This window comes from Pyrgilauda ruficollis, unplaced genomic scaffold, assembly GCF_017590135.1.
Source record: "Pyrgilauda ruficollis isolate IOZ18807 unplaced genomic scaffold, ASM1759013v1 scaffold246, whole genome shotgun sequence".
NCBI lineage: Eukaryota > Metazoa > Chordata > Aves > Passeriformes > Passeridae > Pyrgilauda > Pyrgilauda ruficollis.
In genome coordinates, this window is record NW_024523778.1 from 274,140 (window position 1) to 300,342 (window position 26,203).

The following is a 26,203-nucleotide window of genomic DNA, read 5'->3' on the forward strand; positions in this document are numbered from 1 at the left end:
CAGGAGATTTTCCATCAGCAGATCTGTACCTGCAGAGGGAGGCCCTGATCCCTCTCTGAGCTCAGGAGAGCAAGCCTGAGTTAAAAACTTAATAACCCCAACCCCATCCCTCCAAACCCCAACAGCCCTCCCTCAAAAAAACCAAAAACCCAGAAGAACCCAAAACCCCCAAGCAGTCTCCCTCAAAGCGAAAAGAAAACACCAAACCAACAATTCCCTCAAACCTCCCACCCTCCTGCAAGGCCAAAGCCTCCAGGGCCATCCAGGCTTTGCTCCCCATTCCCCCAGAACTGTCCATCCTGTCATCCAGGGGAGGCTGTTCCTGGATGGAGGAGGTGACATTTCTGGAAGGATTGAACAGAGTTCAGTGAATTTCAGGCTCCTTTTCCCCCCTCCCTCCCCAGCAGCTGCTCCCAACCTGCTCCCTCAGCTCCTGGTGAGGCTGGGAACTGCTCCCACATCCTTTCCCCGTAAAACCTGGGATTCAGAGAGGGCCGAGAAGAGGCTGTAATGAAAATGCAGGATTTTATTTAAAAAATGACCAAGAAAATGCCCTTGCAGAACGCAGCAGCAGGAGCTCGTTCCCTCCCCTCCGGTCCCGCTCCCACAGCGCAGCCGAGGCCGGCGGGACAGCAGAGGGAAGCCTGGATTGCACAGGTGGAGCAGTTTCCAAATCCAACAGCATAGTTTGGTCTTTATTCTAACAAATGATACAACCCAAAGTGACGATGAGTGAAGGGAAGGGAAAACCAAGAGAGGTGACTCGTTTTCCTTGGGAGTTACAAACTGTCAGGAAAAGAAAAGTGAAACTGCAGCATTACAGGAATTGGTTAATCCGGATTAAATAACGCAGTTCTCCTGGCGGGAATTACAACTCAGGAGCAGAGACAGAAAATAACAGAGGACGACTGGGAATATCAATGGAATCCGGGGGATTCCAGCACAAACACATCCGGGCGGGACGAACGGACTCGAGGCAGGACCAGGGAATTGCTGTGCTGGGAGTGCAGTGGCTGGACAGCAGCTCCAGAGAGCGAATCCAGGGTGTTCCCTTTGCCACGGGCAGAGCAGGAGCTTGGAAGACCAGAGGAACAGTTTGGTTCAGAAACAACCCGCGGGATCCTTCCGCAGTGAGGTCGGAATTGGGTTGAGCAAAGTTCCTGGTTGTCTTTTAAGAGCCATAAAAAACCTCAGGAAAAAAAGAAGTGGTGGGAGGGGAGCCCCAGCCTGGGCAGGAGCAGTGGGATGTGATTCCCACCAGCCTGGTCCAGCTCCCTTCTCCTCCTGCCCTGGACTCCAGCTGGGGTGTCCAGGGCTGCTCCTGGTCCCCCTGGCATTCCCAGGCCACAGGGAGGAGCTGGAGCTGCTGCACTGACACGGTCCATGGATCTGTGCTCACTCCCAGGGACCAAACCCTCCTGGAAAATCTGGCCTGGCCTCCAGGAAAATGGGGAAAGCCGAGGTGAGGCTCTGCTGGATCAATGCTGCTTGGAAAAGGAATTCCCCAGAGCCTGGGACAGGGGAGGGACCCTGTGCCCCAGGCTGGGGCTGGGAACACCCTGGAGACACATCCGGGCCCACAAACATTCCCTGTGTCCATGCAACACAACCCAGTGACAAAAACAGGCTTTAGAGGAGAAAACATGGATATAAACATGGATCTCTACGTGGGCAGCCCGTCGGGATCCACAGGTTCAGCCCAGTGTCCCTCTAACTGAGAATTCCTGCAGTGCATCCCTTGGGAATGCCCAGGTATCCCTACGTGTGAGAACTCCTCACCCGGAATGTTCAGAGAGGAAACACATCCCAGGAGGAGGGAAAAGTACTGAGAGCAGCTCTGGGAGCCCAGGGGCTGCCCTGGGAGCTGGGGAACAATCCAGGGAATTCCCATCCCTCAGCTCCACAGGGAGAGCAGGAGCAGCCGGATTTCCTGGGATAACCCAGAACAAGGACAGCCCCAAAGCTGTGCCCACAGTCCAAGGCAGAACAAGCCTTAGGAACAGCTTCCTGCAGCCCCTGGAAGTGTCCCAGGGAGCAGCTGTGTCCTGGGGGGTGAAAATCCCCCAGGTCTGCAGCCAGAGGCCACAGGAATCACAGGAAACACTTCCAGGAGCTGCCCTGGGCTTTGGGCAGACACCCCACGGCCACCAGGGGCTGGTCCAGGGGGGACAGAGCCACAGGAGCCTCAGTCCCAGAGGAGGCCACCCAAAACCCTTTTTGTTTTCCAGTTCCAAGGCCAGGATCCACCCTGGGATCCCACAGTGGCTGCCCAGGTCCCACAGCCCCAGCGACGCTTCCACGGAGCCAGGGATGAATTTGGGATGACCAAAAATGCAAAGAAACACAAACCCACGGATCCTCCCTGTACCACTGAGCTGTCAGTTCATCCCAGAGGTGTGAAACACATCAGGAATTCATCATGACTTGGGAGAACAAGTTCCATCATTCCCAGAGGATGCTCCACACCTGCCCTGACACGGCACTGCAGCAGTCATTTCCCTTTGCTTGTTTTCCCTAAAGTTTCATTTTGGATTTGAGTTTGAATTAAGAACAAAGCTGCACTGCTCCCCTGTCCCAGTGCTTCCCTGTCCCAGTGCTTCCCTGTCCCCCAGGTCCACAGAGGTGCTGGGAAAGGACCAAGCCCACCCTCCCACTCCAGTGCTCCTGGACTTTGCTGACAGTGATTCCCTGGGCCTCTTCCACGTCCCTCCCCAGAGCAGCCTCTTTGGGATGGATCAGAGATTCCAGCAGTTTGGAATTCCCTGCTCTCAGGTGTGCCTGACACCTTGCCCTGTGCTGAGCCCCTCCCTTGTCCCTTGTGCTCAGCACAGCTGTTCCCTCTACTGAGCATCAATGATCCTCTTCATTATAAACTTTGATCCTTAACTCTATGGAATTCCAGAAAAAGTTTTACCTACAGTGCACAAAGAATATAATTTGGAAAATATTTACATTTTTGTACAATGACACCACAGCACTTGAATCTAAATTTCTTCATACAAACAAATAGCACCATCAGCCTTCTGCACAAATCTTGCCTAACAAACCCCAAAAAGGTGGATTATTGTTAGATGAGGAGACTGGAACAACTGGGAATGGGAACAAGCTCGAGGAGCTGGAGTACTGAACCATCCGTGAAGGGGGGCTGGACAAGATGAGCTGTAAGGTCCCCCCACCCCAAACCAGTCTGGGATTCTCTGTGATTTAAACACGAAGAGGCAGGAAATGCATGTGGGAACACCCCAGCAAAAGCTGCCTGCGAGCACCACCATGGCCCCAGTGCAGGGAGAGCTCCTCCTGCAGGAAGGGGCAATGCCTGAGCCTTTCCCAGTTCCCACACACTGACCTGGTGGTGCTCAGCCTCTCCCAAGTGAGGGTCAAATAAAGGATTAACAAGTGACATTCCTGGCCAGGCAGCCCTGGAGTGCCCCCCACCAGCCCAGGGAGCCAGGCAGGGAGCAGGGAGGGAAGGGGGAATGAAGGGATCAGGCAGGGACAGCGCTCCGGAGGTGCCTCGCTCCCTGCAGAGCACAGCTGGCTCTGCCTGGGTGCAGGAGGAAATCCAAGTGTCAGTGGTGCCCATTTGGTTCATTCATCTACAGCCAAGGCATTCCTTCAGGATACCTTCCAACATTCCGTGGCTGAGCTGGGAGCTCAGGGAACAGGGAGCACGGGAAGGACAGGGGGAGCTCACCTCACCCCCAGCCCCGGGCCCAGCTCGGTGCCAAGGTCCAGCAGTGCCTCGTGGATCACCACAAGTGTAAAAAATTTAAAAACCAGCAGCTCCTCCCAGCTGGGGGTGGCATCTCCCGAACCAGGAGTGGCTGTGCCAAAGGGGATGGCAGCAGGAGGCTCTGGGAAGAGGGAGCTGGAGGGGCTGGATGCCCAGAGCAGTGCCAGCACAGCCGCACTGCTGCTCCTTCCCTTCGCTGCGGGCTCACGAGTTCATCCCTTGCTGTGCCCCACGGCTCTGCCCTGCTGGGGGTGCAGCCATTCCCTGGCCCTGGGATGCCGGGGTGGATGTTCCCAGGAGCTCCCAGCCCCCCCTAGAGGTCCGGGAAGCGGCTGGGATCCTCCTTGTAGTCGTCGGGAATGGTGAAGATGGAGTCATCGAACTCGTCGTAACGGAACTCCTGGAACGTCACAGTGGCCGTGATGGTGGGGAACACCGGGATGTCTGCGGGGACAGGGACAGTCAGGGACAGCCAGGAGTGCCACCAATCCCACCCCTGCAAGGCTGGACGGGGCTTGGAACAGCCTGCAAGAGTGGGAGGTGTCCCTGCCCATGGGAATGGGAGCACGAGCTGGAATTTGAGGTCATTGCCAGGAATGCTGTGCAAATATGGCACAGGTAGGGCACAGCCTACCTGCTCACACAGCTCCCTGCAATTCCAGAAACCTGTATCCCCTAGGAAAGGGGTTACTGCTTCTGGGATCATCTATACCATGGATAAGCTGATCTTAGACATTTCCATCTGCTACAAGGGCAATAGTTTTCTATTTTTCACTTAAAATCAATGTATCACCAGTGATCCTTGAAGAACAGGAAACACAGGAATGTTACAAAATACTCCACACCTGAGATCCTCCCCTTTGCAGGAATAATCCAGCACATCCCACTGCCCTTGGAGCAAGGCCCAGCACTTCTGTGCTCCTGAACTCTCCAGCAACACATTCTTAGGTGAGAGTTCTTCCCCAAAATTCCATAAAAGACCTTCTGAACATATTGCAAGAATAAACATACATGTTCAGATCTGGATTGGATATTTGGGAAAATTTCACTTGGAAAGGGTTTTCCAGCCCTGGAGGAGTCCCCGTGCCTGGAGGGATTTCAAAGCCATGTGGATGTGGCACTGGGGGACATGGGGCAGTGCTGGGGAATGGTTGGACTCAGAGGGCTTTTCCAACCTAAAATTCTGGATATATAAAGCCCCAGGAGTTTTGTGTGCTCTTACCTAATTTGACAGGAAAGCCTGGTGGAAGCTTCATTTGAACAAATTCTCTAAGTTTGTTAAAGTGCTTGAAGGGTGCAATGACTTCTAAGACATTCAACAACCTGCAAAGAGAGCAGAGCCCGTGACAGATCCTCCTGCCACCTGTCCCCTGTCCCTGTCCCTCTGGAACAGGAAAACATGATCCAAAGGGCCCAGGGGACACAGAGGGTGACAATGACATCATCCCTTCTCTCCATCCCAGGGCTTCAGGGTCACCCCACATCCAGAATTACAACAAACCAACAGCAGGATAGCAGTTCCTTGTCCTCATTTTCCACAGGAAAGGAGGGATGAGGTATCACCCACTTCTCCATGGACATGTGGAACTGACCTGGCTTTGCACTGGGTATGGGGACACAATTTTGTGCTGAATTTGTTACAGGGAAAACCATTTCAGAATTCTGTGGGATCAGATACCAGCTGCTGATAACCCTGCCCAAAACTCTGCTCTTATCAAGCCAGGTAAGGGCTTGGCTCTTCCCCAGCCCCAACAGCTCCCAACTCCCAGTTTAAGGGATTCCTTGCTCAACAGCCTGGCTGCACTCCCAGCCCCCATTCCTGGGGATCTGCAGGGCTCTGCAGCTCATGAACACATTAAAACATTCCCAGCAGGAATAACCCCCGTGGCCAGGAGCTTCGACTCACGATTCGATTCCTAAGGGGAATTCCTGGCTCATTGCTATCGTGGCTTTGAAGGTTTTCTTGCTCTCCTTGCAGACCAGCTCCCTGCCCAGGTGAGGAGCTCTGTGAGGGAGAGGTAAAGTCAGTGTTTCCCAGGAAAATCTTGGGTTTAGAGGAAGGAAAACAGACTTGGGTTGGAAAACATCAGGCAGGGAGGAAACCCTACTTTCAGAGGGTTTGCTTTATTATAAAGATAAAAAAACTCTTAATTTAGATTACTCTGAGTTGTGCTAAACCAGGAGACAAGACAAAACCAAGAAAATTATTCCAATAAAATAATTCCTTGTAACATGGTGTTAATAAACCCTACATGAAGTGTTTATTAACCACTACCCAGAAATGCCCATGGCAGGGGATGGAACTGGATGGGCTTTAAAAGTCCCTTCCAATCCAAAGCATTCCAGGATTCCCTGCCTGTAGCTGAGGCACTGACACTGCTCCCACACACAAGGATCACTTCCCAGCCCTCTGGAGAACAAACAGCGAGACACCAAACCCAGCGCTCCTCCCTCCCCACACAGCCACACACAAGCAGCACCCACCAAGTGGAGAACCCAAAACCCCCAATCCAGGGATGCAGAGGTGTCCCTGGAGCCCCTGGCAGACCCAGCAGCACTCACTTGCCACTCTCTGCAGAGATGTACTCCTCCCAGGAGATGGTGTTGGGGGACGGCGGCGTCAGCGACTGCCGGCGCACGGGCTGTGGGACAAGGACAGCTCAGCTCAGCGCTCCCTCCCTCACCCTGCCATTCCCACCTGGAGCTGCCCCTCAGCTCCAAGCACAGCCATAGTGCCTGCCCTGCTCATGCCAGCCCTGCCCTCAGCCCCCACTGAGGTGTTTGGCCTCCGAGGGCACTTTCGATAGGACTGGGCTGTGCTGCTCCACCATAATGAGTTAATTCAGGGCTCCGAGTGCCAAGGCAGCAGCTCCAGCTCACACAGAAATAAATTAATCACTTTAAAAGCTCTGTGTGTGCTCCCAGCTGAAGCCTGGCTCTTCTGAAGAGCTCTTGATTTCCTGGTGCTAATCACAGGCTTCCTCCCGTTTTAATGAAGCTCAAAGGAACACGATTGCCTTTCTGGCTTCCCTTTCATTCCCAACAATCAACGTTGGGTCTAAAAGAATCCGCAGTTGATTTGCCACAGCCAAACCCCTCATCTCTTCTAAGAGACAAATTAAGGCTGAATACCCAACATAACCACAGAAATCCCTCTCTGTGTGCACTAATCAGGCTAATTCATTAATGCATCACCAAAATTATACTTGTGGGTCATGTTTGTGATTTTTAGATTATGCCAATCAAAAGAAAATAAAAACATTATCTATGTATTTTGCACCACGAGGAGCGGTGTGCAAGATTATTCTCCCACATCCTGGGCAAAGTTAATCAACTATACCTCAAAATTCTGCTCCATGAGGTTTCCCCCTTTGCTCAGGCTCTCCATGATTGCTTTATTCCGAAGGATGTCCTCCTCACTGAGATGTTCCCTTCTTTTCCTGGATTCCAACACAAGTCCATTCACCAAGTAGAAATCTGCCAGGAAGTTTCCTACTCTTTCCTGCAAGAAAGGAATCAGGACATTAATGACTCACAGAAGAGAAAATGAAAACATTTTGATTCTTGTGTATCAAATAATGGCAATAAGGGAACCTGGGGACTGAGCTGAATTCCCCCAGCCCCTCACATGAGCTGGCACTGGGCAATCCCAAAAATCCAGCACAAACAGGTACTTCTTATGAAGGGAAGCTTTGAGACAGAGATTGCTGAAGAATTTGAGTGAAATCCCTTCCCAAAGCACTCCCATCCCTGCCTTTCTCCAGCAGGAACACACACTGAATCCTTCCTGCACTCCCTGGAATCAACCTGCAGAGATCAGAGGCTCCTGGAACAAAACCATTCCAGCACAATCTGTCCTCCCCCTGCCCAACAGCTACAGAATCTTTCTTCCTTGTTCTTCCTGCTGAAGGCAGTCCAGCCAAGAGATTCCACATGGAATGATCTTGTGATAATTTTGGATAGAGGGGCAGGGATTTTTCCTCTGTCCTGAACACCTTATCCTTTCAGAATCCTGGATTGGTTTGGGCCAGAAGGAACCTCAAAGCCCACCCCATTCCAGCTCCCTGCCATGGCAGAGACACCTTCCACCATCCCAGGCTGCTCCAAGCCCTGTCCAGCCTGGCCTTGGGCACTTCCAGGGATTGGGCAGCCAGAGTTTCTCCAGGAAATCTGCTCCAGTGCTTCTTGCAGTGCCTCTCCCTCCTCCCTCCTGCCCAGCAGCAGGCTCTGAGCTCCCCCTCACTCACAGTTTTGTCCTCCCTGAAGAGCCACCCCGTCTGGGCCCGCGTGAACGTGATGGATTTGGTGGATAAAGTGGCAGAGTAAATATCACTGCTCATCAAAATGTCAACCTCCTCTTCTGTCTCCATCTCAGATTCCTGGAAGAAAAATTCCCAAATATTCAGCAGAACTTAGCAAACAACGATGGCTTCCCCTAAAGATACACCAATAAATACAAATCCATAAGCCTTGTCCTTTGGATCTTTTCCCAGAAGCAGCATTTCCTGCATTTACAAGCGGTTTCATAAAACCTCTGGCCAAATGGTTTCCAAATAGTTTAATCTTGAATATTAATGTGAATAAAGCATCCCAATGGGATTTATGCAGCAGCTCAGCAGCCACACCCTTTCCACAGGCAATAATCCATCTGCTTAAGTGATTGGGGGATAAAGCTGTAATTAAAGACTTGACTAATTACAGGGGGTCCAGTGAGTCAGACCCTCAGGTTGTTATCAGCTGAACTGGCCACAGAGTGACTAAAAGGATGCAAAGCAGGGGGAACAGCTCTGAAAACCCACCCGAGGACACCTGAGTTCAGCCCAGTGGAAAGATTAAAAGCAGCACATCACAATTTAAACCACATCTCTCCAGTCTATTCCCATTCCAGCTTCTCCTTAACCAGAAATCTGGATTCAAAGCTGGTTTCCCTCACAAAATTCGGCGTCACCTTCACAGCTCAAGCTGGAACGACTGAGGTAAAAATTCTTTGGTATGCAGTTCTCTGGGTGTTTCTGAGGCAAATTTTGATACATTCCCAAAAAAGCCTGGGATGTGTCCCACCCCCTTCCCAGAGCTTTACCTCGTGGTGTATTCGCTGGTAAACTTTTTGCTCATTGTCTAAAACTACAAAAGATTCGGAGGGTGCGGCGTCACCGTTAAAAATGAAGCTTAAATCCCCTCGTTGGCACTTCATGTCAGTAAAGTCTATCAGAGTTGTGTCCAGCCTGTGAAAACAACCCCAAATTTCACAAAAACGACCCATAAACGCAGGAGGAAATTCAGCTTTCAAGCACGAAAGTGAATTTTCTTAATGGCAAACAAACACACAAGGGGCTGAGTTTTCATAGAATTTCCTAAGTGAAGCCTGGATGCAGAAATCGGCAAAAAATTGCTATAAGGGTAAAGTTATCTTCAGAAAATTGTATTTGATACTGGCAGCATGAGGAGGGGAGGGGGAGAGAATCTATTCAGTGCTACACACTGAGAAACAACTCCTCAGCAGGGTCCTGACTGGAATAACAACACTGGGACATGACCCAAAAGCTGAAGAGCACTCAGAACCAAACTCCTTTTTTAAAATTTGGTTTATTTTTATTTCTGTTTCTATTTTTCTCCCTCACCAACACCAAGGACATGCTCCTGCAGACCTGAATACCTGGAAGATGGAGCTAAGACCACGGATCTCTGTAGCAATTCATATCCAGTACTGCCAGAGCATTTATTTCTCATTAAAAGGTGGTTATAGAACCTGAACTTGGTGACTTCAACTCTGTGAAGTGGTGAGGAATTAAAACTCCTCATAGATTTGCCTCTGATTCCAAGGAAAAACCTGTATTTATCTATTTCCCCTCAGTTCAAGCCTCATACAGGCAGAGCATTCAGAAATGAGAAGGAAAGCAACAGCCCCAGACTCAAATTTCACCTAAAAATTCACTTTACAGACCCAAGCTGCCCCTTTAATACAACAAAAATTCCTACAGACTGAATCTCCAGAATCATATTCTTCCCTCTTTGTTTTAAATTTTGGCCCCTAAAGAAAATGCCAGAAAATACATTTGGTTCCAAACTAGAAAGAGCTGAGCTTGGAGAGACTCCTGAAATACCCTACTGAGTTTGTGAATTTGTCACATTAAACACCTTAAAGAGAGAAATTATATCACTTTTTGGTTTTTTTTTTAACTACAGACTGGAGCAGCAACACTTCTCCACAAAATACTGGAATTTATTTGCAATTGTGTTATAAATACCCAATCCCTGTTTTTCACTGGCACATCTGGTAGATAAAGCCTTATCCAGCTGAACTGCTCTTGCTCTATATTTCAGTTATATTCAGCTCAAAAGAGATAATCAGAGAGCCTGAAATTCCAAGGCTCAGTGCTGTGTCATGGATGTGCCCAGGCTCCTCAGGGATTCAGGCTCACTGGGAGCCAGCTTTTCCCTGGCACAGAAGGATTTGGGTACAAAAGCAGCACTCACCTGATATTTATACCTTGTTTGTGTATTTTACATGCATCAGAAGGCAGAATTCGGGAAAGTAAAGGCACTAAAGGAGGGAGAGAAAAGGCAATCAGGGCACTGAGATCCCTCTGCAAAGTATTCCCATTAAAATCATTCCATCAGTTTGATTCTGGATGTGTTTTAATGCAGATACAGCATTTTCCATCATCATCTCAGTCAAACACAACACCAAGGGTATTTCTATCTGATAAAATTGATTTTTTTGTAATTGTAATTGCACACCCCGCTCCCAATATCAGAGAGAATTTGTATTTCCATCACAGGTAAACCATTTATAAATCCTAATAACTGTGGCTGTTCATACTTTGAATTCTGGGATTTAACACTTTACATAATGCTCCAAGGGAAAGCCTGGATCCAATTAAAGCAGAACAGCCACAAGCATCAAAAATGGTTCAAAGTATTAATTACTAAATTAATAAAACACACAAAATCATGGAATCCCAGACTGTTTGGGTTGGGGATCATCCCATCCCACCCCCTGCCATGGACAGGGACACATTCCATGGCCCAGGCTCTTAAAGCAAAGAGCTGCTTCCCCTCCTTATAGTGAGCCACTGGATGAGAGAATTCAGCTCCAAAAGTGAACAAGCAAAAATAAATCTGGAAAAAGTCGTGTATCCTTTCCTCAGGACTCAGAGCCCAAGCACTGTGACTGTTCCAGCACAAAGCAGAGGAGAACAAGTGTGCTGCAGGCTGATTGCATTATCTCCCTGGGGAAGGGATGTGGAAGCACTCACCCCAACTTTGAAAATCCCAGTGAAGCTCTAGATAGAAGTCACCTAGCTGAGAAGAAAAGAACAATGTGTTAACAAGCTTTTCAGGCTAAATAACTGTAAAATTTGCTGGAAGACAGGCAGAAGTGTTTGGCAAAGAAAACTTTCTCTAAAGTTGTACTTGAATTTGTACTGAACTCAAACATCACTGAAGCTTTAGCTGCAGCAGAATCAATAATGACAAAATGATGTAAATATTTGAACTCACATTTTTAATCATTTCTTAATACTAATTCAGCTATCGAGCCCTGGATTGCAAAAGATTTATTGTAAACATGTGTTTAAAAAACACCTATGGAGCTCTCTGCTTGCTTTGATTGATCCCAACCAATCCCAGGGAATTAGAATTAATTATACAATAATTAATGAGTCAAGTTTCAGGCAGGAGTATTGCAAAGACCAGTTGCCACTGGCCTCATGGAAATGTGCTGAAGTCATCAGGTCAGACCTCCTGTGCCTCCAGAGCACGTGTGAGCCAGAGCCAGCCCCACCACGAGGTGCTCAGGGATCACAACACAGCCCAGCTTTCACAGGGATAACTTCATCAACTTTTGATAAATAACTGGGTTTCTACAAACTGCTGTCCCCAAACTGAGCAATATTTCACTGTGCCCAAGGGGAATTGGATGCTGGATGCTGATGGAGAATGAAACCAAAAATCTCCTCCAACACTGGACAAAAGTCATTTGGGGACTGAACAGACCAGGAAATTATTCATTGGCACAAGATTAAAGAAAGTCTTAAAAATCTAATGAAATAGAGATTCTTTAACTCTGAGATTGCAATGATGATGAGCAGGTCTGCTTTACACAAACCTTTCACTTGAATTTCTAGAAGTTGAAAGGAAGTATTACCTTAAAATAAACATAATTCTGTGACCCCTTAAAACAGAGCCAAGATTGCTTTTAAGAGCAGAAGATTGGTAAAAACATGGAAAAAACTTCCTGGCAGTTTTCCAGAGTGTCCATCCTCAGAGCACAAGTCACTGCTTTCCACCCCATCTGGTTTTGTCAGCACAACTCACCTCTTTCAGGGCTTTTAATAACCGAGGTCGCTTCTCTTCAACACTTTCCCTGGACTGCTGCTTGAGCTTCCTCAGGAGTGCTGAAACTACACAGGAAATAATCCATGAACTCTGTTTGTTTGGTAATTACAGGTGAGTGACTTATTTGAGGTCTAAAACCCAACAATGCAATGGAACATTTCATCAGAACTGAGGAATTAATCCCAGTTACAGGAACTGCACATTAACCTGCTCAGATCACCCCAGGAAGAAAAGCCTCAATAATTGTTTGTAACATTAACTATTGAATCATGTCAAGAGGGTTTGTACACAGGTATTAGTAAATATGTGGACACAAATACTGAGTAACATCTACTCCACTGAGAAAATCAGTAGTGAGGAGCTGACAAGAGGATGTTGTTGGTGGATTATAAATTAGTGCATTAATATATTAATAATACATTTATATGTGTAATAGATAGTGAGTTTTCTGCTACAGGAATGTACCACCACACATGGTGGTAATACCAAATACTATTTACATCCACCAGTGAGTAGCAGCAGAATAATTTGCTTTTGCTCCTCCATGTCTGAGGTGAATACATAATATTTGAATAATACATAATATATAAATTATATTTTCCCACTGGCCTCTTGAGATGCAGCCTAAAAGCCACATCCCACTGGCAACTGATACATGAACAAACCTGTGACCACAGGGAGCAGCTCCAAGGCTATGATCCTACCCAGGCCAGATCTATTTGGATCCTGTCACTGCCATTCCAAACCCAGAACATGCTCGTGCAGAGCCTTCCCATTTTAACTCTGCTCAGTCTGAGCAGAGTTAACAGTTTGCTTACGTAACCCAGTGCAATTTCTTATCAAGGAAATGGATGTGCCTGATCATGTTCAGATATAAAATGTTCAGCTGATTAAGAGAAACCCTTCAGAGAGCTGAAAGAGGGCTGTGGGAAAATAACCCAGCTTGAGAGCTCTGCTTTCCTGTTCTGAATGAGCCCCAGTTTGGGATTAACTGGCAAACTGGGATGAATGAAGAGGTGCTTACTCATCTGTCTGTCTCCATAGCTGATGGCTTCGGCCAGAGGGCTCCATCCCTGAGCGTTTTTCACCTTTACTGGAGCATTATGGGCTAAAAGCAGGTGGGCACACTCTGGAACAAAATATCCACAGTTATTTACAGTAAAGGATGCAGCAGGAGCAGTCAGAATAAAACTCTACCAAAGCAATTCATATCAGAGATATCACACAGATTATCAAAACATGTATCTGGGCTCTGACTCACTCTAACAAACAAAGTCATTTATGCAAGTACTTCCAGCACTTCCCTGTTCAATATTACCACTAAAAATAATTGGTGATCAACCACCAATTATATAACACTGAAGAGACTTGTCCCTCTTGCTACGTGGAGTTTGCTTTTTATAATATTTCTGCGTGTCAGATACACACACCACTATGGAATAAGGGTATTTATATTTAATGTATGACATCAGCTCTCTCTGCTGCACACACAAAGCAGAGAAATATCTCAGGGCCTTCATCCCTCTCCAAGGGGTGATGGATCATGGGGACATGGATTTGGGGCAACTCCCATCAGGAGTAGGGGAGGCAGAGGAGCCTGAGGCACCAACACATCCCTGGGATTTAAAGAGGGCAAACAGGCACCTCTGTTCCAGGAAAGCCTCAGAGCAGGTGTGGAACCAACAGCTGCATTCCCCATCCACAGGTGGACATGATGGTGGAAAAACTGAAGGAGACAAGGAGGGTTTCAGTGCTCCCATGTGCTCCTTGGAAATGGTTGTTCAGTTTCCAACCACAGGGAAAGCTCAGCACATGTCACTAAAGCCACCCCGAGCCGTCTGGAGGTGATGCAGCAGGGCCCAGCTGTCTCATCACCAAGACAGGGACTTCCTGGGTTATTTTCCTACCACAGGTGCCACAGGAAACTGCACTGGTCATTCCAGATGCAGCAGCTGTGAGTCAGTGGCAGGCTGAGTGGCTGGGGAGGAAGAGATCCCTCCCTGCTGAATAAACTCTCCTGTGGGATAAACAAAGGCCCTGACTAACCCAGCCAAGACACCGAGGGATTTTTATGGCTCCTTAAACATGCCCAGGACAAGAACATCACTCTGCAGGGAGCAGGCAAATCAGCTTGGAATCACCAGCCAGATTCCATTTCCAGTTCAATAAACAGGTTGGGAGAGCTGGGGGTGCTCATCTGCAGAGGAGAAGGATCCAGGAAGAGCTCAGAGCCCTTCCAAGCCCTGGAGGAGAAGGATCCAGGGAGAGCTGCAGAGGGACTGGGGACAAGAGGAGACAGAAAAGGGGGAATGGCTTCCCACTGCCAGAGGGCAGGGTGAGGTGGGATATTGGGAATAAAGCTCAGGTTTCTTTTCCCACTCTTCTCCTCCAAATCCATGTGGCATCTTCTTTCCAGAAAACCTCACTAGCTTGAAACACACACTGAAGGATCACATTCAGGAAAGGGAAAAAAACCCCTTTTTTCCTCTTGCCCCCAAATCTTCAGGATGACTGAAAAGGTAACAAAGCAAATGGTTCTACCCACCTTTATGTCCCAACATCACAGCAAGATGTAAAGGAGTGTTTCCTAAAAGAAACCATAGAAATAAGAGAGATGAGATGAAAGTTACCAGAATCCATTGCAATCCCTTCCTTAGGAAACTCCAGTTCCTGCTCTAACCCAGGAACACACCAACACCCGCCAGAGTGGCATTTGCTTAGATCATAATTGTCAAAATAAATATATTGAGACACATTTCATGGGCCAGAGAGGGTTTTGAATGATGCCTTGAAACTCACTCCAGGCAAAGAGGTCCAGAGGTGTCTTTGAGAAAGACACAACCCCTGTGCTCCTCACAGGCTGAAGGGTCTGATCCCTTCCCAGCCTGACATATCTGGGTTAAAAGCTACTCACGGATATGATACTGATTAAAAATTTAACAGCCTGTTTTATTAATATTTCAAAGATTGAGTACTCATTTTTTACAACTACAGTACTGGGCATATTGAGAAGGAACAGCACCTTCACTACAAAGCTGCCTTTTGGCTGTTTCCAAAGAAAGCTTTGGAGATGATCAGCAGCCTCTCAAACCTGTCCCCATTTTCCTGGCAATGCTTGTGACACAGGTGGTATTTGTGTTGTTAAATATTCACTGTGAGGCACCCAGAGCTGTTTTTCCTGGATTAATGCTGCTACCAGGCTCCTGACACACTTTATTTAGGGAGCTTAAGGATGTAAAGTTCTTTCATTTAACTGTATTTTGCACATTTAAACATCTTCTTAGAGCAGTCAAGAGAAAAAAATGCTGGAAAACAAATTTCTTGGGCAATTCTAACACACACACTTGGCTGAGAGTTATTCTCTACCTCCCATTTTGTCAGCAGGGAGAACCTGCTCTGTGCAGAGGATGTGCTGCACATCTGGAGAGGCTGCCACACGAATGGCAGCACCCTGCAGCATCAGGGAAATTCAGATGGAGATGGGAACTCTGCCCTGCTTGCCCAAGAGGGGCTGACAGGGCTGTTCAGTGTGTCCTGCATCTCATCCTTGCAGGACACTGGCAGCATCCCAGGCAGCCACAGCCCAGCTCATTGTACACTAACCCAGCTCAACTCCTGCTGCTATTAATAGCTGCTCCAGCATCTGGGAGCCAGCACAGCACTGGGAATCCTGGATGCTGCCAGGCTCTGGTAGGGGATGGAAATAACCTTCCTGAGGAACATGTTTGAGAGGGAGCCACACTGTGTGCCCAGGAACTGCGAACTACGTGACCCAAGGGGAAACACTGTCATAAAATCATGGAGACACAGGAATGGTGAGGGTGGAAAAGCCCACCAGGATCACAGAGTCCAAGCTCTGCCCAATTCCCACCTTGTCCCCAGCACTGAGTGCCACCTCCAGCCCTTCCTTAGACACCTCCAGGGATGGGCACTCCAACCCTCCCTGGGCAGTTCCAGTGCCTTTCCATGGACCACCCTTTCCATGGGGAAATTCCTGCTGATGCCCAACCCAATTCTCCCCTGACACAACTCAGGGATGTTCCCTCTGCTCCTGTCCCTGTTCCCTGGAGCACAGCCCGACCCCCCGGCTGTCCCCTCCTGGCAGGAGCTGTGCAGAGCCACAAGGGCCCCCTGAGCCTCCTGTGCTCCAGGCTGAGCCCCTTCCCAGCTCCCTCAGCCTCTCCGCTGATGTCAGATCCTCAGGGTCTTTTTTGCTCCCTGCCCTGGACATGCTCCAGCCCCTCAGGGTCTTTTTTGGAATGAAAGCCTCAGAACTAACCCCAAGATATGAGGTGAGGCCTCCTCAGTGCCCAGCACAGCCACAGCCCCTTTTCCCAAGAAATCAGTGCTCCAGCAGCTCCTGGAATCCTGCCCGTGCACATCCAGGTGGGCAAATGAGGCCTGCTGGCCCAAAACTTCCATGGACCACCCTTTCCATGGGGAAATTCCTGCTGATGTCCAAGCCACTTCTCCCCTGACACAACTCAGGGCTGTTCCCTCTGCTCCTGTCCCTGTTCCTGGAGCACAGCCCGACCCCCCGGCTGTCCCCTCCTGGCAGGAGCTGTGCAGAGCCACAAGGGCCCCCTGAGCTCCAGGCTCAGCCCCTTCCCAGCTCCCTCAGCCTCTCCTGGGGCTCCAGATCCTCAGGGTCTTTTTTGCTCCCTGCCCTGGACACGCTCCAGCCCCTCAGGGTCTTTTTTGGAATGAAAGCCTCAGAACTAACCCCAAGATATGAGGTGAGGCCTCCTCAGTGCCCAGCACAGCCACAGCCCCTTTTCCCAAGAAATCAGTGCTCCAGCAGCTCCTGGAATCCTGCCCGTGCACATCCAGGTGGGCAAATGAGGCCTGCTGGCCCAAAACCACACCTCAAACACAGCACCTGTCCCCACACACGAGTGGCCTTTCACCTCTGCTGAGGAACCTGCACACCTACAGGGAGCCAGGGCTGCTTTCCAGCTGTATTCCAGCAAGAGGATTTGTCTGTTAAGGATTTAAACTCTTAAATGCATGTTATAATCAAACTGTAAGTCATCTGCTAGGTGTAGCTACAGGCTTCTCCCAGGAAACTCATTGTTTGGGAATAATGACACTGGCCTTCCTCTGGGCAGTGATTTGGAGGTTAATTTAGGAAGCTGGGTAGGCACTCAATTAACACTCAATTGCTTTTAGCAGAACAGCAGGAGTCCCCCGTTCCAGAGGATTTGGCTTTCCTGCACTGAATCAAGACTAAAACAGGCCTGGATTATTAACAGTAAGTTCTCTCTCCCCTCTTTCCAATCCTTAGCACATCCCAGGATTCCTCTGGCTTATTTCTGAGTAAATCATCAGCTGGAGTGTCCCCCAAATAATTCCCAGCTCCAGTGTGTGTAAACAAGTGACAGATGGGAACAGGCAGGAAGAAAACAATAACAGGGAAATGTTACTCAGGCCTTTGGAATGTCAAGCCATCAAGAGGTTTGTTGTGGGGTTTTTTTTGAACAGCTCAAGTAAAAACTGGGAGGAAGATGATGAGTCAGAGATCCCCAAAGTGTCCCAACTCTGAACAGCACTGGGAAAGCAGGGAGATATTAATTAGAGATTTATATATGGATCAAAAAAGGATGGAATCAGTGTGTGTGATACACACTGAGGGTGACAGCACAGCAAAGAGGGATCAGGAAGTGCCTTCAAGGAAAGATTTGGAGCTGCTGCTGCTGAGCTGCTTGAAGGGGAACTGGAGGAGGAACAGGGAGAAGCAGCAGCAGGAATAGAGAGAGTGGGAAAAATCCTCCCCAAGTCTGCTGCTTTCATTCTAGCAGGATTTGCTGGAATGAAGGTGGCAGGATAAACAGATCTGTAGCTGGATTTGGAGCTCTGCCCTTAGGAAAGCACTGTGCCAGTTGCAGGGAACACTCCTGCCCATCCTGGCTGGGAGCTGAGCCCCGTGTTACTCTGCAGCCCTCAGCTGCCTTCCAGTGCCTGCACAGACACAGCTGGAATTCCCAATTCCATCACTCCTGCCACCGTGCCAGCCCCAGAGATCCTTCACCTTCATGCTCCTTTTGAATTTACAGACCACAGCTAAGCAGAGCCGATCTCCTTATCAGAAACACAACACAAGCATCCCCTTTATCACAACTTCTCAGACACCACACACGTGGAACTGGGAGTTCTCCAGCAGAAATGGATCATGTTACTCTTGAAACGGCTATTAAAAACAGAGATTAAAACCAGCCATGAAGGTCAAGCTGATCCCCTAGGCTGATTTATTTGTTAACAGTATAAAATATCCCCCAAATTAAAACGTTTTGAAATGTCCTGGCAAGACATTCAATATTTACAAATTTCAGAGCAGCACAAGGATCAGATTCCATCTCTGCCAATGACACTGCTGTGGACAGAGAATTTGCACAGGAGCAGCTGAGAACAACTCTCTCAAAATCCAGAGCCACAGCATTTAAAAAGAAAGGGAAAAAAAGGATTGATTTTTGTAGCCTGGGGAAATATCAAAAACTGCCCTGCCAACAGCCAAAGGAACTGCTCAGCATCCCCCAAAGCAAACAGGTGATAGCTCAGACATCCTAAAAGAGAATGAATCTTTTAAACGCAGTGGGGTCTTGGACACAGAGCAACACCCGGTCAGAGGCAGCTCTGCCAGCACAGTGCTGGCACTGGAGCTGACAGTGCTCATTCATATTACGAAAATCATGGAATTACGGAATTATTGCAATGGACCTTAAAGCCCATCCCTGCCATGGGCAGGGACACTTTCCACCTTCCCAGGATGCTCCAAGCTCTGTCCAACCTGGCCTTGGACATTCCAGGGATCCAGGGGCAGCCACAGCTGCTCTGGGCACCTGAGCCAGGGCCTGCCCACCTTCCCAGGGAACAGTTCCTGCCGGGATCAGGGGTGGATTCCAACGAACAGATCTTGAGGAGCGGCATCGAGGATCAGTCCGAACGGGCGCACCCTGAGGGACGGGATCGATCCCAAAGGGCACACCCTGAGGGACGGGATCAATTCCAAAGGGCGCACCCTGAGGGACGGGATCGATCCCAAAGGGCGCACCCTGAGGGACGGGATCGATCCCAAAGGGCGCACCCTGAGGGACGGGATCGATCCCAAAGGGCGCACCCTGAGGGACGGGATCGATCCCAAAGGGCGCACCCTGAGGGAGGGCGCACCCTGAGGGACGGGCGGGATGAGGGATCGATCCCAACGGGCACATCCCGAGGGGCCGGGACAGGGAGACTCCATGACTCTCTAAGCTGGGGTTCCAGCGCTCTCCCACCCTCCATGGAAAGTTCTTCGGGAAATGATGGGACCTGGACAAGTGTTCCTCAAAGTTAAAAACAGGACAGTCTCCCTGTCGTGGTGCGAGCTCTTGTAGGTGCAGTGTCAGCTCAGAAAGGACCTGTTTGGGTTGGAGCTTCCCTATTTCCCACTGAACGTCCTGCTCCTGGGCCAGTTCTGCAAGTTTCTCCTTCCAATATGGGATGAGTAATTGTCCTAAATTCTTGGTGAATTGGATTTTTTAATAATTCTCCCAGGGAAAACAACCCCCAAGTTGCCAGGGAGACCAGACCTGCTGTGATAACAAAATTACCTTCCTGGTGACCTTGTCTTTCCAAAGTTCACATCATCTCCCTTATCCCAAGTGACCAAGAAGAATTCTAGCCAGATTTAGGAATTCCTGTGCCTGCTGTCCCCAGCTGCTTCCCACACAGCTTTTTACAGTCCTAATACAGAATTTGAAGTAATTCTAGGGAACAAAGCCCCCAACAATTTGCTTTTGCTCTATGCTGCAGTGGTCTTTCCAATGAGATTTTTCTGTCTCTCCTCGTTTTTTGAGGAAAGTCAAACCCATTTGCAGACAGAATGTGAGAGGCTGGCACTGTGAGCAGTTCTGATGTCTCCTGTTCTCCCGTGCTGGAAACACACACGGAGCACGGCTGGTCTTGTGGAATGGAGGGATTGGCTCAGGTTTTAGCTGATGTTGGAAGCCTCATGCTGCATTTTTAATTACTAGAGGCATGAAGTCTCTGTTTACCAGCTTATTATGGACTCCCTTATTCACCCCAGAAATGGAACCAAGGCATTACTCACGGGAAGGGCTCTGGGAAAACTGGTGTTTGTAGGGAATCCCAACTGTAGGATTACTTTACACTTGCAAATTCTTGAGAATGGCTTTTTTGTCTGCCTATCAACAGAACTTTCATACAGCAAGCAGGTTTATCAACACACGATGGAATTCCTCCCTCCTAAATCCCAGGTTCCTGCTTGTGTGTGAAGCTGGGGCGTGGTCCTGCACACATTCGGAGGTTTGCTCTTCTTAGATCCAGCTTTGCTCAGATTTTATCCATATTTTCGTTGTAAAGAAAATGTTTCCTTACAAAATCTAATATATAAATCATTCATCAGTGGCCTTCAGCACACGTGTGTCCTTTGTCCTCAGAGGTCAAAGTGCTGTTCCATGGACGTCAGTCCACGTAGGAGAACCTTGGCAGGGAGACCCAGTGAATTAATTTTTAATCACAGAATCCCAGGATGGGTAAGGCTGCAAGGGACCACAGGGGCTCCTCTGGAGCCACCTCCCTGCTCCAGCAGGGACATCCCAGAGCACAGGGCAGTGTCCTAATGGCTCTGGAATATCCCCAGAGAGGAAAGTCCACAGCCTCTCTGCACAATCTGCTCAGGGCTGGGCACTGCCCAGGCCAGAAGCTCTGCCTCCTGTGCCGGGGCAATTGCTGGGCTCAGTCCCTGCCCGTGGCTCTGGTGCCACTGCTGGGCCTGGAGCAGAGCAAGGGCCTGCTCTGACCTCTGCACACAGGGACGGACACAGGGACACACAGGGACGGACACAGGGACATGGACATTCCCGTGCTGCCGCGTTATTCCCGGTTCCTCCCGGGAAAGGCGCCCCTGGATCCCGGGAAGGCTCCCCGGGAGCGGCCCCTCAGCGCGCAGCGGGCGGGCTCCCCCCAGCGGGCGGGCGCTGCCCGTGCAGGCCGGGCCCCGCCCCGCCGGCAGCCAATGGGAGGGCGCGAGGGCCCCGCCCCGCCGGCGTCGCAGCCAATGAGGAGGCCCCGCTCCGCCGAGTACCCGGAGCGCTGAGGGCCGGTCCCACAGAGACGCGGCCATGGCGGGCAAGGGGATGCAGGGGTTTCTGCCGCCCTTCAAGCACTTCGCCACCGATGCCGTCCACGCCGGCCAGGAGCCCGAGCAGTGGCGCTCCGGGGCCTTGGTGCCGCCCATCTCGCTCTCCACCACCTTCAAGCAGCGGGCGCCCGGCGAGCACGCGGTGAGTGCGGCCACCACCGGGGCGCTGAGTCACCCATAGCCCCGGTCAGGGCTTGGGCACACCCGGGAGGCCGCGAGCATCCGGCGTGTCCGGGCCGGGGCAGCGGGAGGCGGCAGGTGCTGGGCACGGAGGGAGCTCCCGGCGCGGATGTTTTCCCCCCGTGGCCGCTCCTGGGCAAACGCGAGCATCTCGCTGGGCCGGGAGCGGGGCTCTCGGCCGGGCAGGCGGCGGAGTCTCCTCACGGGGACACGGCAGAGCCGCTGCCCGCGATGCCGTGCCCTGGGCTCCGGGATGGCCCTGCTGAGCAGCGATGGGGCCGGAGGAGCCGCTGTGGTCCCTTCCAGCCTGACCCAGCGTGGGGCTCGGTGTTCCCGCAGCGGGCGGCCATCCGGAGCGGTTTGGGATGAGGCTGGGATGATTCCCGTGTGAAAGGCGGGGGAAGGGGAGCAGGGAGCACGCAGTGCCCCCGGGCTCGCAGGAATGCTGCTCCCGGCCCTGCACCTGCCTCAGGGCCCGGGCAGAATCCCTGTTCCACTGCACACACTTTGTGTAAGAGCCTGCTTCGGTTTTCCTTCCAAACGGAGGAAATATTTCCTAAGGATTTTGTGGATGCCCTGTAGAAAGTGCTGGAAAGGTTTTACAGGACGTGGCACAAAGCTGCCACTCCTAAATCAGCACCTGCTCCAAACTCACACTGTGCTGGTTGGGCAGGAGGAATTTGCCGTGTGATTCCTCATTCCACACAGAATCCCAGCTGTGCTGAGGAGGCCCTCAGGAGGAGCCACGCTGCTGTATCCACATCCTGATGACAGGATCCATGCTCTTGCCGGGAGCTCTGCCAGAGCGATCTGCAGGATTCCTGACTATGAGGAAGTTGACATTAAAGAGAAATCCTAAAAGCAAGCAAATCCCAGGGTGCTCAGCAGGTTCTCTTGGTAACAATTGCATCTGTGCATGCATGAGTGATATTTTCCTCATTAAATTCCCCTAGAATTTGCATAAAAGCTGTGGCACTAGGAAACGTGTGGGTTGTCAGGAACTGATGAGAGGAGTTGTCCAGTTCTCTGTGGGTGTGATGGAGATGGACACACGTTTTTCCTGAGAATTCCCTCCAGAGAGGCTGAGGAGTCTCCCTCACTGGAGACACCCAGAATTGTCTGGACACCATCCCGTGCCCTGTGCTCTGGGATGGCCCTGCTGAGCAGGGAGTGGGAGCAGGGCACCCTCGTGGTCCCTTGCAGCCTGGCCCAGCCTGGCATGCTGAGGGTGGTTGGACTGTACAGCCCAAGCCCTCTGTCCCACAGTGGCCACAGAAGGATGTCTGGGGATGTCATGGATTGTGCCAGTGCCCCCATGAAAGGTGTATCCCCCAAAATGGTTACTGTGAGATGTGACCCGGGAACAGAACAAAGCAGGCTCTAACTTGTCAGCTGCCTCTCCCAAGGTTCAATCTCTGCATTAACGGAAGAAACTGGCTTTGCCCGTGGTTGTGTAAGAGGAAAAGTCCAGCCAAAAATTTGAAATTTGGCCACTGATTGGTTTGACCATAACTTCCCAAAACCTCACTTCTGGGTCAAACCACGACAGGGGAGAAGCAGAAGAATGTGGCTCCTTGCCCCAGTGCACCCCAGGCCCCTTTCTCCAGCAGGGATGCCCAGCTGAATGTTGTGCCAGGACACCCTCCTGCTGCTCTGGGAGGAGCTGGATGCCCTCAACCAGGGCTCTTTAAGGAACCTAGAACTGCTGTTATTCCAAACTTTCCCAGTGCTCTCTCTCTGATGTTTGTTTCCTCCTCTCACCCCAGGGTTATGATTACATCCGGTCTGGGAACCCCACTCGGGACTGCCTGGAAAAGGCTGTGGCCACCCTCGATGGAGCCAAATACAGTGAGCATCTCATGGGTTGGACAGGGCTTGGAGCAGCCTGGGACAGGGGGAGGTGTCCCTTCCCGTGGCAGGGGGTGGCACTGGGTGGGCTTTGGGGTCCCTCCATCCCAAACCCTTCCATGGTTCTGTCACCACGGCTCTGGCTGTTGGCTGTGGGCAGGAGCAGCTCCAAGGTGGGGAAGAGCCCAACACTTGTGGTTCAGGAATGTCCAGCTCCATCCCTGGGTTTGTCTCCTGCTTCCTCATGTGGCTGATGCCTGGGCTGAGCTGGATCCATCCTTGTGCAGCAGCACTGGAGGCAGTGGGAGCAGGCAGCCCCGGGCCCCAGTCCATTCCCAGTGTGTCCCAGTGTCCATGCTGGTTCCATGCTGTGCACATCCATCTCCTGCTCTCACTGGCTCCACGCTCCCAGTGAGGCAGTGACAGGACAGGTTCTTTTCAGAGGCCAAGGGAGGAAGGCCAAGGCAAGTCTGACTTGTTGTGTCACATCAAACACTGATGATCCTTTCTCCTCAGGCTTGGCTTATTCCTCTGGCTTAGCAGCTCTTTTGAACATCTGTCACCTGCTGAAGGCAGGGGACACAATCATCTGCATGGATGATGTCTATGGAGGTGAGTACAGCACTCAGGGGCTTCAGCCTTCTTTGTGCAGGGGATCAAACCTGCCTGTGGCTCTCAGGAACTCTGAATCTGGGATGCCTGGGATGGCACAAGCCCAGCTGGAGGAAACCTCCCTGAGCTTGGAGGAAGCAGCCGGAGCCTCCCCTGGCTCTGGCAGGGCCACTGCCCGTCCCCAGTGCACCAACCCCGGGGAGCTGCCAGCACTGAGCACCCGGAGCCCCTGGGACTCAGCCCAGCCCTGGGAACTCTCTGACCTGGAGTTTTTTTGGGTTTGTGCAGCTGGTTTGGCTCGAGAGCCCCACAAATCCTGTGCTGACTGTGATTGACATCAAAGCCTGTGCAGATGTGGCACACAGGTTCCAAGATGTGATGGTGGCCGTGGACAACAGCTTCATGTCTCCATATTTCCAGGTGTGTGGGAAAAGGACAGGACTGTCACCTGTCCCAGTGGGGCTGGAGATCCCTTTTGGGAAGGGAAGCACCACCAAGGAACTGCAGTTTTGGGCTCTGCATTGTAAAATGACCTGCTCTGGTCCAGCCCCAGCCCAGGTGCTGCTGCCTGTGCAGCAGTGAAGGGGGCAGGGCGAGTCTGTCCTCCAGGAATGATGGAATTCTGCTCTTCCTGGTAGGAAACAGAACAGTTGCAAAGTGTTCCCTCACTTTGGCCTTTTTACAGCAATTCTTCTGTAGATGCTGTTCTGATCCACAAAGGTAAAACCAGAAGGTAGTGGAAGACAAAGCAAGCAAACTTCGTCCAGTATTTCTTCGAGACATCCACTTTACCTTTTTCTTCAATTCATTGTGTTTCTCCCCTTGTTTATCCTGTGTGAGCTCAGAGCCCTTTGGAATGGCTGGGAATGAACCTGAGTGCAGCCCCCCACGAACCCCACGCTGAAGGTGATCGACATCAGAGCCTGCGCAGACATCGTGCACAGGCACCCGGGGGTGCTGCTGGCCGTGGACAACAGCTTCATGTCTGCCTACTTCCAGGTGTGTCACCTGCCCCAGGGCAGGTGGATTGGGCAAGGGATGGGAAAGGCATTATATCAGATCTGTTTCCCAGGAGACCAAGCTAAGCCCTGGTGCTGTAGGTTTAAAGTCACCCTTTTTGCAGAGTGCACAGTGCTTGGTTTTGTTCAGGGTGCTGTGATCTTGCTGAATGAAGAGAACTCTGCAGAAAGTGTTAATGCTTAGCTCAAGCAGCTCTGCAGTTGGCCTGGGACATAGCAGAGGCTTGGGGATTTGCCCTGCAATGTGTTGTTCACTTCAGAATTCTCAATTTCCTCCAGAAAGGGCTGTGGAAGAACACAGGGTGCTGGTTAATGTGTCTGGAGCAGCCCGGTGCGGAGGGAAAAACAGTGCTAATGATTAATTGGTGGGAGCAGTAGGTGAGGTACCACACTGGGCTGAGAAAAGGAGAACTTCACAGTGTTCTGTCCATCAATATTGAGTGTCAAAGGCCTTTTCCATGATGGTTCTGGCTGGGCATCTCCACATTCCCTGGGTGGGAGTCTGCATTTAATGTGGTGGCAGCAGCAGTCTCTGCATCTGCCTGCTTCGTTAAGTATTAACTTTAACAGTGATGCCCTTCACTCTTCAGAATGTGCTGATACCATGTGCCAAGTGCCTTAATTAATGATTGATTAAAAATCTGGCACTGCTCAGCACCTCTTGCCCATCCACCTCCTGGTTTGTCTCACCTCAGGAGGCTCCTGGGCAGAGAGCTGGGAGCTGAGGGGAGAGAGCTGCCACAGGAACCTCCTTTGCTCATGTTCTCAGCTCCTCCAGGGAGGATCTGCAGCACCTGGAAAGGAAAGCAATTCTTTAGCTTTGCAGCTGGAGTCCTTCATTTCCCATGGGAATGCACTTTGTGGGGTCAGTGCCATGGCTTGTCCCTGCCTCAGCTGAGCAGCAGAACTGTTTCTTCCCAGCTCTGCACTGTGTGTTGGATGTGCTCAATCTCTTATCTCCCTGGAGCCTGTGGGAGTTGGAGCAGTGCTTTTAAATCACATTTTCTTGTGCTTACCTTGAATTCAGAGTGCCTCTCTGTACTGCTGCTTTTGGCCCGTGTTCTATTGCCATCCTCAGGTTTTTGTGTTTGTTTCTCCCCTTGTTTATCCTGTGTGAGCTCAGAGCCCTTTGGAATGGCTGGGAATGAACCTGAGTGCAGCCCAACTTGAATTATGATGTTCTTTTCCTTTCCTTTTCAGCGTCCCTTGGCCCTGGGAGCTGATATTTGTATGTCTTCTGCAACCAAGTACATGAATGGTGAGTGTGAGAGTTGAGCACATCCTTAGGGCAGGGATGGAGGGAGACTGGGAGGGAATTCCTGGCTGGGAGGG

At 50.6% G+C, this 26,203-nt stretch overlaps 2 protein-coding genes across 2 annotated transcripts; one reads left to right on the forward strand and one right to left on the reverse strand.

The window, feature by feature from the left end:
• Positions 1 to 506: 506 nt before the first annotated feature.
• ANKRD13C (ankyrin repeat domain 13C) lies at positions 507 to 14,740 on the reverse strand. Its single transcript, XM_041470460.1, has 12 exons — positions 14,619 to 14,740; positions 13,098 to 13,202; positions 12,053 to 12,138; positions 10,993 to 11,038; positions 10,211 to 10,277; positions 8,814 to 8,958; positions 7,981 to 8,112; positions 7,074 to 7,235; positions 6,296 to 6,375; positions 5,640 to 5,738; positions 4,956 to 5,056; positions 507 to 4,177 (listed from the first exon to the last, which is right to left on the reverse strand). Exons 1-12 carry the CDS (start codon positions 14,632 to 14,634, stop codon positions 4,047 to 4,049), a joined length of 1,170 nt encoding a protein of 389 aa, XP_041326394.1. The 5' UTR covers positions 14,635 to 14,740; the 3' UTR covers positions 507 to 4,046.
• Positions 14,741 to 21,146: 6,406 nt separating this feature from the next.
• On the forward strand, positions 21,147 to 26,135 carry LOC121355221 (cystathionine gamma-lyase-like; the record flags this gene model as incomplete). The annotated part of the gene is made up of 6 exons (XM_041470469.1): positions 21,147 to 21,354; positions 23,159 to 23,240; positions 23,757 to 23,886; positions 24,098 to 24,156; positions 24,736 to 24,851; positions 26,072 to 26,135. Coding segments are annotated over exons 1-6 (613 nt in total), but the record flags the coding sequence as incomplete, so codon positions are not given.
• Between the last annotated feature and the right edge of the window lie 68 nt (positions 26,136 to 26,203).

Excerpts from the sequence above, each read along its gene's own strand:
- ANKRD13C (XM_041470460.1), bottom strand. Across the intron at positions 8,113-8,813 it reads ACCAGCGAATACACCACGAG|GAATCTGAGATGGAGACAGA; the intron begins GTAAAGCTCTGG and ends TTTTTCTTCCAG. Across the intron at positions 5,739-6,295 it reads ATCTCTGCAGAGAGTGGCAA|AGCTCCTCACCTGGGCAGGG; the intron begins GTGAGTGCTGCT and ends TCTCCCTCACAG.